Raw genomic sequence first — 12,511 nt, 5'->3', positions numbered from 1 at the left:
CAGAACCAGAAATATCAATAAAAGAATTACATAGGAAATTGAAGGAATATGGAGAAGTATCGGGGTACAAGATCAATGCAAATAAAAGTGAAGCAATGCCAATGAATAATGCGGATTTCACAAAGTTTAAGAAACAATCACCATTTAGATGGCAAACACAAGCAACGCGATACCTAGGTATACAACTAAATTAAAATCTCGGCCATCTATATAAACTAAATTATCATCCATTAATGAAAAAATTTCAAGACGACTTAGAGCATTGGAAAGACTTACCACTAACACTGATAGGAAGGATAAACTGTATTAAAATGAACATTTTCCCAAGGATACAATATCTATTTCAGTCATTACCAATTCACCTAATAGAAAAATTCTTCAAGGAGCAAAAGAAAATAGTAAGGAAATTCTTATGGAAAGGGGGGAAACCGAGGATAGCACTAGATAAATTAACAGAATGGTACAAACAAGGAGGCTTACAACTACCAAACTTTAAGAATTATTATAGAGCCGCACAATTAAGATACCTATCAGATTTTTATCAAACAAGGGAAAAACCAGATTGGACCAGATTAGAACTAGATAAAATAGAGGAAAAGATACCTGAACATATACTATATAAATGGGATGAAAAATTGGTGCAAAGTAGGAATTCACCGGTATTCCATCATCTGCTCAACATTTGGAAGAAGATTCACGTGGAAAGGAATAAAACAAATTACCAACTACCAAAACTAATATTGACGCAAAATCAGTTAATCCCTTTCACAATAGATAACCTTTCCTTCAGAGAATGGGAGAGAAAAGGGATCAAAAGAATAGAAAATTGTTTTTCAGGCAATAAATTATTATCCTTTGAACAAATGAAGGATAAATATAATATAACTCACGATACAATGTTTGCATACCACCAACTGAAAACCTACTTGAAGGACAAATTGGGAAACAGTCTGAGGTTACCAGAAGGAAGCAATTTTGAATATGTGATTACAGACACAATAATTAAAAAATTTATAACAAACATGTACATCAAACTGCAAGAAAAGGAGAACGAGGAAACAAACGGTCAACCTAAACAAAAATGGGAACAAGATCTAAACATAAAGATAAAGAATGAAACATGGGAAAAGCTATGGAACTATGAGAAATACAATAAATACGAGGTTACGCATGATACAATAGAACTGGATACACAGGCTATACATCACTCCTCAAAAGTTAAATAAATGGGACCCAACAGTATCAGACAGATGTTTTCGCTGTAAAAAGGAAACGGGAACAACAATTCATGCAATTTGGACGTGAGAGAAAGTGAAAAAATTTTGGGAAGATCTAAAAAATGTATGATGTCAACCTGGAAATTAGAAGACAACTTGAGAATACAACAATGGTACATAGAAATGAATAAATGTATTCCATTGGAAAAAATAACATAATTTAAGAAATAATATCACAATATTCGAACAAATATGGGAACCATACATGAAATACAATAGAGAAATCCTACCATGGACTTCCACCACCTAAAAAGACAGAAGGAGAAGACAACGAAAAGAACTGACTCACTAAAATTTTTTGTTTGTTTTTGTTGAGTGACAACATTGTTTGGCGGGTTTGATGTATCTTGTAGATTGAACTTCAAATGAATGGGGGGGGGGTGGGGGAGGGGAGGGGGGAAAAGGGGGAGAAAATTACACTGTATATATTCAAGAGAAAAAATTTCTGTATGTATCTTGGTCAATATGGTTTATAGTGTGAAAAATAAAAAATTTAAAAAAAAGTAATTTATGAATTTTTGGTAAACTATTACCAATGGGCAAGAATTTCCTGTAATTAAGCAAGTGGTTTATTTTATACGCTCAACATATGGTTTTAGCTTGGGTTTTGCAGCTTAATTTGACTGCTTTCGCATGAAAGAAAACAAAATCACATTTGCTTCACCACATTTGACTGATCTGTTGTCAGTAGAGGTCAGTTAAAATGTGTTTTTCTCAATCATGTTTAACAGCAGGAAACAAACTGGCAGCTTCAGAACTGATAGAAGCAATGCCACAAATCCTAAATTTACAAAATAGGACTAAACTTATTTTATCCAAATTATTTTTATTTAGGAAATAAATTTTAATTTAAAGAATCTGACTGGACTATAATCTTTTGTTGCAAACATAGCATTCTGGTTTCAATCAACTTGACAAACCAAATACAAATTTAAATGAATGCAGGTGAGTTATCTGACCCTTCGAAGGTGCTCCACTATACATTCAGATCATGACAGATCTTCTTTCAGCTCTTTCCAACATTAACATATAATCAAGGGGTATTGCGATAACTTTCAAAAATCAATAACTATTTTTATTGAACCTGAATCCTTCAGGTTCATAACCCTGTGAACCTTTGGAACTTTTCTCCTCATCCAATAACCAATTGCCAATCCATATACATTACCCTCATTCCATGTACTTTAATCTTGCTGACCAAGCAAGAGTAGAGAAGTTTGGACGATGATGGAAATTCAGGTTTTCTTTAAGAACAATTAGGCGACTTGGGGCAGATATAAGCAGTTGAGATCAGGTGTATTAATGGAGGAGCTTTGGAGAATAAGGAAGATAAAAGAGGAAATCAAGAGGGCAAAAAGAGGACAGGATAGCTCCTCTGGCAGATAACATTAAGGATTATCCCGAGATTTTATGTACATAAAGGGAATGGACGTAACCAGAGAAAAAAATTAGGAGCGCTCTGCAATCAATGTGGTCAACTCTGTGTGAATCCACAGGAAATAGGCAAAGTCCTCAACTTGTGCTTTTCTGTTTTTACTGTGAAAAGACATGAGAACTGGAGAACTTGGGACAGACAATGGATGTGTCTTGAGATTAGCTAGTATTACATTTGAGGAGGTGGTGAAGGTCCTGATACATATGAAGAAAGACAAATCGGGGCTGATCAGATATATCCAAGAACAGTGTTGGAAATTAAGAGAGGAAATTGTAGGTGCCTTAGTTGAGATTTATGAGTCGTCATTAAGTTGAGCTAGAAGATGGTGACAAATGCTGTACCTTTATCCAAGAAAATCTCCAGTGAAAAGCCTGGAAACTGTATCAGCGCCAGCACCACCAGGCTGAGAAATAGCTTCTTCCCACGGGCAGTGAAAATGCTGAACAACTAAATTAACTTGCTCACCATCCAAGACCCTACTATTTATTAAACAATATTTATTTATTTTTATTAATGTATATTTGTCTTGCATCTGTATTGTTTGCCAGTATGTGTGCTATTTCTTGTGTGTCACGTTTTACACTGAGGATGCTGTTTCATTGGGGTGTACTGTGCAATCGGATGATAAAAGAACTAGAGAGCATTCTGAGGGAGAAGAATATACACGCACTTTGATGAACAATGGCTGATTAGAAATAGCCAGTAATGGAGAGGTCGTGTTTCATAAAACTGATTAAGGTTTTCGAAGATACGACCAAAACGATCGGTGGAGATAATGTGTTTGTGGGTTTTTGCAAGGTATTTGACAAGGTTCCACATGGTCAGCTGCTCTGGAAGGTTAAATCACATGCGATCCATGGTGACATAGCAGAATTGGCTTCATGGTAGAAAGCAGTGGGTGAGAGTGGAAGTTTGTTTTTCAGACTGGAGGCCTGGGAATGGTGATGTACCACAGAGTTCAGAGCTTGGTCATTGTTGTTTATCATCTATATCAATGATTTAGATGAAAATAATTAGCAGGTTAACCGATGACACTGAAGTGTTTAGCATTGCCTGCATTGCAGCAGACTCTCGATCGGCTGTGCAAGTGGGCAGAGAAATGCAAGGCGTTGCATTTTGGGAGAACTAACATGGACAGAACCTACAAGATGAATGGTAGGGATGTACGGAGTATTGTGGAGCAGAAGGATCTTGGAGTACAGTTACTTAATACCTTAAAAGTAGTGTTAGTTAGATAGGATGGTCAATAAAGCTTCTAGCACTTTGGCCTTCATCAATCAGAGAATTGAGGGTTATGTTGCAGTTGTAGAAGTTATTCATGAGGCCCCATTTGGAGTATTGTGCTCAGTTTTGGTCATCGTGCTACCAGAAAGATATCATCACCCTGGAGAGAGTGCAGGAAAGATTAATGAGGATGTTGCTAGCACAGGGTCCTGAGCAAAAGGGAGAATTTGAGTTGGTTGGGTTCTATTCCTTGGAGCACGTGGGGATGAGGAGTAATCTCATAGAGGAATATATTTAAAAAATCATGAGAGGAATAGATCAAGTGAACTCAGGGAGCCTTTTGCCCACAGTAGGGGAATCGGTAATCAGAGGACATAGGTTTAAGGTGAGGGGGGGACCTGATATAATTTGTTTTTATATACACTCAGATGGTGGTGGGTATATGGATTGGGCTGCTGGTGGAGGGGTTGAAGCAGGTACAATTGCAATGTTCAAGAAAAAATTGGACAGGTTGAGCTTTGAGGGATATGGGCCAGATACAGACAGGTGGGACAAGTGTGAGGGGACATTTTGGTCAGCATGGGCAAGTTGGGTCAAAGGGCGTTTCCATGCTGTATGTCTCAATGACCGTAAATCCTGTGCTGGACCTTATCAATCAACATTACTATTTACATCAACTTTTAATGGACTTACCTACAAGATCATCACTACTGAAAGCCAATGTATCAACAATATGGTAATCATTTTCACCATCCTCTTTATTGTAAATTGGGAACAGAAATTCCATCTCAATGTTTCTGGTAGTCAAAAAGAAAATCAAATGTAAAGGGTTGTACTCAGTAGCACACAAACGATGAGCTTCATTCCCAAGTTCATTATTGACATTACTTTTTCATAAATAAGAAAGAAAAAAAACTAAGTAATGGTGCAGCAAAATATTGGTGCTTTAAAAGTACCTTTGTGCAGATTTTATACTTGCATCGCTGAAGCCCAAGTCCCGCCATTCAATTTTAGGACTAAGTAACAGCAACTTTCAAGTCAGTTGTGCCATTACGTAGTCTTTTAGGAACTTTCACAACTCCAAGAAGAAAATGTAATGAGGAATAATCTTGGATAAAACAATTAAGATCAGCCAAATGAGACTTGCTGAAAGTTGAAGCCAGATCACTGGCAAATGTTTAACATGGATCACTCCATGTAAGATGGCAGTAACATTGAAAAATATAATTTACACAAAATACTTCATTCAGTATTTCATTCAGGATTTATGTCAAATGCTTAAAATTTTTGGTAAAGATTCCAAAACAATCTTTAGATGTTAATTCCGTATTCAATACTTTCAGATTTGCCTGAATTGCCCATAGAAACAGTTACATTAAAAAACCCATGACACTGTATATGTGTGAAAAAGAAATAGTGTATATCATGGCTAATGTGATTTATGGTGTGAAAAATAAAAAATTTAAAAAAAAAAAACCATGACAATGGGCTTAAAACATCCCCATAAATAATGGTCCTTCAAGCAATAGTACTGCTAATTCTCTTGCGACACAAAAAATGTTATTGGACATTGTGGGGAGAGCAAGATGGAGCAAAAACAGAAAATAAGTTCAAAGTTCAGATTTCTTGTCAGAGTACATATATGACTTTACATCACATACAACCCTGAGATTCTTTTCTTTTTCTTACGGGCCAGACATTACTTCTACTTATTGGCAGTGCAAAAACACTGTATTCAAAAATGATGCAAAAGAGAAATGTAAACAAAATGTAACCAAACTGACTGCAATATAAAAAAAAATTAGAATTAGATAATGTGCAAAGTCTTTAAATGAGTCTTTGATTGACTGTTGGATAGTGAAGGAGTGGTTCTGGATTGAACAAAAACAGAAAATAAGTTTACCACCTTGCCACCTCTCAGACTTCTTTGTTTCAGAAAAAAGAGACCGTTGCTGAGGAATCTGATGGTGGAGGAGTAGCAACTGTTCATGAACTTGGTGGTACAAGTCTTGTGGCATCTATACCTGTTTTCTGATGGCAGCAGGTAGATTTCTCAATGGTGGAGTGTGTTTTGTCTGTGATGTACTGTGTCCAGTACCTTTTGCAAGCCTTTCTGCTCAGAGGTACTGATGCCCCCCTACCAGGCCTTAATACAGTTGGTTAGCACTTTCCACTTCACATCTGTACAAGTTCACCGATGTTTTTGCTATCATACCAAATCTCCACAAACTCCTGAGGAAATAGAGGGGCTGATGTGCTTTCTTCACGGTGAGATTAGTGTGTTGAGTCCAGGAAAGGTCCTCTGAAATAGTCACTCCCAGAAATTTCTCTCCACTTCTGATTCAGTGATCAGGTTTTCCCTTCTTGATGGTCACTGGTCACATTCTGCTTGCTCATCATTTTGATGAGTACTCTTCGACCCAAAATGTTAACTGCTTCTCTTTCCATAGATCTTGCCCAATCAACTAAGTGCTTCCAGAATTTTCTACTTTTATTGAAGGAGTAGGGTAAAAAAAAAACAACATTGTTTAACTCGGACAAGTGCAAGGAAAGGATTCTGAAGGACAAGATTTGTATTTATAAAGGCAAGGACTGATTAGGGGTAGTAAGCTTGGGAAATCATGCCTCACAAATTTAATTGAGTTTTTTTGAAGAGGTGGCCAAGAGGAATGATGAGGGCAGAGCCATAGACATTGTCTATGTAGAGTTTGTCAAGGCCTTTGACAAGCTCCTGCATGTTAAGCTGGCCCAGAAGGTTAGATCACATGGTGAGCTGGTCATTTGGATGCAAAATTGGTTTGGTGGTAGGAGGTATATTGCTTTTCAAATCGGTGTACCACAGGATTGGCACTTTGTCCTCTGTTTGTCATACAAATGATTAAGCTAGAGTGCAGAAAAAATTCACAAGGATATTACCTGAACTAATCTGTTTTTCCGAAACAAAAGAAGGCTGAGAGGTGACAAGGTAGAGAGAGGTAAGTAAATTTATTTTCTGTTTTTGTTCCATTTTACCCTCCCCAGTACCACTCCTGCACTATCCAATAACATTAAGTTTGGAGATGTCTATCGCATTGGTGTGTCGTTCTTTTCACTCCATTGAGGACATTTTCAAGAGGCGGTGTCTCAAGAAAGCAACCTCCATCACTCCATTGAGGACATTTTCAAGAGGCGGTGTCTCAAGAAAGCAACCTCCATCATTAAGAACTCTCACCACCTGGGACCTGCCCTCATCTCACTTTTTCTCATCTTTTTGCACCAATTTTTTTTTTTTAAAAAGGGTAAAACTTTCACTGAAAGAATCATTGGTGTCTGAAATGAGATGGCAGATGAGGTAACAACATTTAACAGGCATCTTCCCCAGGTACTTGAATGAGGGATAAAAATTAATGCCGGCAAGTAGGATGGTGGTTGGCATAGATTAGGTGAGCTGCATAACTAATGATACTGTGACAGCATGGAGGTAATTCAGGAACAGAACACAACACTAGATACACCACACCTTGGGTGTTGTTTCCGCTCACCAAATCAGAAAGGAATGGTTGCAGTGGACTGGATGCAATGGTTTACAATGGTGTTTCAAGGTTTGAAAAATTGTAGCTGTGATGAAAGATTGGCTAAGATACAATTATTTTCTTGGAAAAGAGCTATCAGCAAGGAAAGTCGATTGAAATTAAGAGGGCCCAATGTAGAGCAGACAAAAATAATCAGGAAACAGAAATTTAAAGTGTTTGGGAGAAGGATTAGAATGAAAGCAAAGTATTTTTCCTGTGGCAAGTGACAGGTATCAGGAAGGGTAGTAGAGGCACAGTGTCTCTTCATATCACATGTACTTAAAGAGTTGTGAAATGCAGGGCAATGGACTTGGTGTCAAAAAGTGGATTTCTGCTGGACAGTTCTTTCTAGACCAGCACAGATACGAGGGCCTCCATTCGGGTCACAATTTCTCTGAGAATTTAAAATTCATGATGATATTTGAATAAGATGTAGGAGTCAAAAGAAAACTCTTGTAATACTCCATAGGCAGGCGGAATAAAAACTTGATTAAATAATATAATTGAATGCCGACTCACAAAATATATTACTTGCCTTTTTCCCACTTACCTTTTTCCCTCGACCTTTGTTGGTGTGATGTCCCAGGCAAAGCAACCTTCTTCACAAGCAGCCATAAGATATTGATCAGGACAAGTTGGAACAAGGCTCATCTTTAAAGGAGTTGAACAGCTAGTCAAAACTAGCAAACGACTATTGCAAAAAGAAAATATAATGTGTTTAATCTGGATATTCTAGTTACAAGAACCTATACTCTGGGAAATAAAATCTCTTCTTCTACTAGGCTTGGTAGCTTGTACATTCAGTTTGTTTCTCTATTTCATGAAAGTATCAATTTATTGACAATTTATTTCTTTTTTTAAAGATGTCACCCATACTTTGAAAATTAGGCAAAATTCAAAACTATGTCATCAGAAAAATATGCAAGAAGTCTAAATATGTTCATAAAGAAAGGACACATTTAAGCAAGAGAATAATCTGATCTGACATCTATTGAGTAAAAATGAAAAGAAGTGAAAATTAAACCCCCTGAAAGAACGAAGAATACGTGAAATACTTTACATTCACTAAGTTTGCACAATACATAGTCTCGAGCACTTGTGTGTATTGCATAATACATACCTTGCTTGGAACCTATAATCAAGATCTGGAAATCCAATGTCCCATAAGATGATTGTGTGATCATAGGATCCAGCTGTTGAAAGAAAATAAATGATTATAACCTGAAATGCTGTGAAAATGAGACAATGTCATGGGTGACCTCTCAATAGATTATGTACCTACTGTTTTTTTGTTATTTGCTGTTTAGCACAGTATAACTGTTCCATTATAATAATGAGTTTTTATGATATTGGTAACATTTTCCAACTCAAAACAAAAAAGTCTTCACTGAATAAAAGAACCTGCCAGAAATAATGGATCTTGCAAAGAATTTCAACTCAAAGAGATAATTATGATTCTCACAATGAAGCCCAAACCATTGAAAGACTAAAACAGACAAGTGGCCAACCACCACTCTCCAAAGGATTCCGATTACTTTAATGTTATTAAAGCCTTTGCTTTCTCCCATTGAGTAAAGTTTGGATCCTACATGCCCCCTTGCTCTTTAATACCATGGGTTTGCTATTTTGCTGTTGCCTAACTTGAGGGACTTTGTCAAAGTTTTGTGAAAATCCTGCAGGTCACATAAATTAAATTTAAATTTAAACATAACAGGCCATTTCAGCCCACAAGTCTGTTCCACCCAATTACACCCAATTAACCTACACCTCTGGTACGTTTCGAGCAGATGGAGGAAAGTGGAGGCCCCAGGAAAAACCCATGTACAAACTCCTACAGACAGCGTGGGATTCGAACGCCAGTCCCGATTGCTGGTGCCATAAAGGCTTTGCGCTAACCTCGACACCAACTGTGTCGCCCAACGACTACATTAACTGTACCACCCATCTAATGCTTTTGGGCCAGAAGAAAATAAAAAAGTTTTGAACATTTTCCATGTGTGCCGCACAGCACTGTGAAAGTATTTATTAAGATATTAATTGAGTAAATATAGCAAAGGGGTAGGTTGGGTGGTTCAGCTGTTTCTTCTCATTCATGGATCTATGATTCTGCAAATTGAAGTAAATCCTCTGGAATTGAATAGTTGCTTTGAGATCATAATTCACACCCACTTTAGAATACTCTTAATAGACATTAAATCCAATTTCAAAATTGGTTCAATTTATCCTTTTTAAACACTATAGACTTTTCATTATTTGGAACATCAATAATATTAATCCATTCAGTTTTTAAGCATATTCCTGAATGTCTGTTACAGACATTTTCAGTAAACTGTGCCCATGCTATGGAAAAAAATTGCAAGGAGGATGGGTTTGCCACTCGAGCAGATGTACACACTAGAATTCTGTGGGAATGAAATCTGATAAAATAAACCATTTACCTCCCACCTTCATGCCCAATCCAATACTCCAGAACCTGATCCAATCAACCTACATCTGACCCTTGACCTCATGCCCGTCGACTCCTGAGTTACATCATAAGCTTTGTGAGATGTTGCCAGTGACAGATGTTATTAAATGTTAAACCAGATGTGGCATGTCTCCTCCATCTGAGAAAAGAATATTGTGACTGATGCATGTGAGTCAACCCATTTGTTTTAAATTTTAGTTGCCACATTTTACACCAGTTACACTAAAAATGACTAAAGTTGTTCATGTGGAAATGAAAGATTTAAGTGAAAGAACGAGAAGGAAGATCTTTCTCATCTAACAAGGAGAGCAGCACCACTTGTTACTACATTCATGAGAAATTAAGAACCACAGAAATCGTTGAAATAAAATCAAGAATTAGTATTAATTTTATCATTATATTTCATGTAGCGATAAAAAAAGGATATTTAAAAGTCAAATTCAAGGATGCTGGTCTGGAAAAATCAAAATGAGGGTAGTGAAGTTAACCCACTGGTCACGCAAAATTTTCAGAGCACAAAATTTGATCAATAGTGGGAACATGGTTTGACAAATGGCAAGTAGGATTATGACAGTTTTTAGGATGACAATCAGTGTGATCAATAAAATCAAGAACATCGTAAAAGAGGAAAGCTGTCTGAAGATAAGACTGAACAGCGACACCTAGGGGTTCAAATGCACAATTCCTGAAAGCATAGTAGAATTAGAGAAATTATTTGTCAAAGACAGGCATCAAATTTTCTATGTAACTCACAGATCTTAAAAATTAACAAGAGAAGAAGTAATGATAAATTGGCTGTATATATATTTAGAATAATGCATGATCAAGATGCCTTGACAAAAAGGAAATTATTATCCATGAACTATTGCAAAGCTCAGATTTAGAAGATAAAGCATGTTAAAAAGTAGAATTGAAACAGTGGGTCAATATCCAGCAGAATATTGAACCAAAGGGAAGATTTTAAATATGCCAAAATCTTTGATAACTTGATTTTTTTTTAAATATCAGCTCTTCTGATGAATGGCATTGACAAGGTATTGGTTCTGACCCATTACCAATGAGTTAAGAAATTATTTAAAACCAATTTCTTGGATTTGTTCATAAGTGCCCATTTTTCCAGACTGAAAATAACATATAATCCAGGTCTCCCTTATTTTAGCAGATCTTTTACCTTCATTTTAATTCTAGGTAATACCTATTAAAATGCTTTTCTCTCTCTCCATTAATAGCAAACATTAGACTTGCTCTTTCTTATTCCACCTAAATAATGTGAAGTTTCTGCTTACTGAAGAGAAAAGTCTCCCGTTTTGGAGAAAAGCAGAGTGTTGAGATTTGTTTCTTGTGAGCCTTTATACTTCCATAGCAGTAATTTACTTTTGCATGAATCAACTTCACTACACCCATGTGGCCAGCCACAGCTAGTACGTTGAATTTTCTTTTCCGATTCTTATCAATCACCGTTAGTGTGGTCCATGCCAGGGAAAAGAGATCCTAAGGAAAACAATTTAAACAGTTAGAATCTTATGGTGAAAATAGCATTCTTAAAACATTAAGTGTTCATCAATACAAAAATGCCAAAGTACAACATGCTTTATCGATTCAGAAAAGAAATCCTAAGGAAAACATTATGACACTGTAACTGGGTTAGTCACTAATAAACAGTAAATGTAAATTTCATCTACCTTAACAAATGAACTGAAGCAGTTGCACTTTAAACTTTGACCACATGGTTTAAATAATAAAATTGTTGGTCTTAAGTATTAGAAATATTGATATCAAACATTAAAACACTGGACTCAGTTAGGAGGCACCAATTTGTCCAAGGTATTTATGTATTATAAATAGGGAAAAACAGAGAAGCACATTCTCAAAGCAACATAGAGGAACTTGCTAAAATAAGGTATACAATAGCCAGCCCGCCACATGTCCGTCTTACAATAGACTATGAGGGTTACATTAAGATCTCTGGACACTACAGGAGCTACCTATTGACTGACTACAGTGGTGTGTAAAGATTGCATTCTCCTCTGAATTAAAAGTTGTGAAACTGCCTCAGCTTTGGTTTCATTGGGTAATGGAAATGGATGATATCTGTGGCGATACCTCATCAGTGAAATGTGTTGAGTTTCCCATAACAAAATGTCATAACTGCAGTAAGGAAACTGTGTAAAGAATAAAGTGTGATTCAATTACAATTCCCAATGTTAAATCTTAAATAACCTTCTTTTAAATAAGATTCAAGATTCCTTTATTGACATGTAACAAAGCAGGGGTAATATTACACCAAATTTACTTTAGTCTGCCATAAGGCAGAAAGATTCAACATCAGCAGAAATTGCCAGATGCTCTTACAGTCAGAAAGTGAAGCAAAAGGGAGACCCCCAGAGTCAATGAATGTCCATGGATTCGCCTCCAGTGCTCCCCCAGCCACACAGACTCCAGTCCAAATATCAGTAACCCAAGCTCTAGACCTGAACCTCCGACATAATCAGGAAGCCTTCAGTGCCCTCAGCACCCTCTCCCATCCCAGTTCCGATACCTGGTACCCCCTTCAGCC

General features: G+C 36.8%; 1 protein-coding gene across 1 annotated transcript in view; it reads right to left on the bottom strand.

The window, feature by feature from the left end:
• The window catches only part of lrwd1 (leucine-rich repeats and WD repeat domain containing 1), a 77,470-nt gene that overhangs the window by 6,951 nt on the left and 58,008 nt on the right, over positions 1–12,511 (bottom strand). Inside the window, exons 10-13 of the mRNA XM_069910541.1 lie at positions 11,241–11,445; positions 8,608–8,680; positions 8,038–8,178; positions 4,630–4,733 (exon numbers count right to left, since the gene is read on the bottom strand). Of these exons, the coding sequence (XP_069766642.1) occupies positions 4,630–4,733; positions 8,038–8,178; positions 8,608–8,680; positions 11,241–11,445 (523 nt within the window). The remainder of the gene's footprint in view (positions 1–4,629; positions 4,734–8,037; positions 8,179–8,607; positions 8,681–11,240; positions 11,446–12,511) is intronic.

Source organism: Narcine bancroftii, chromosome 14 (genome assembly GCF_036971445.1).
Source record: "Narcine bancroftii isolate sNarBan1 chromosome 14, sNarBan1.hap1, whole genome shotgun sequence".
Lineage (NCBI taxonomy): Eukaryota > Metazoa > Chordata > Chondrichthyes > Torpediniformes > Narcinidae > Narcine > Narcine bancroftii.
This window is presented reverse-complemented; position numbering and strand designations above follow the sequence as displayed.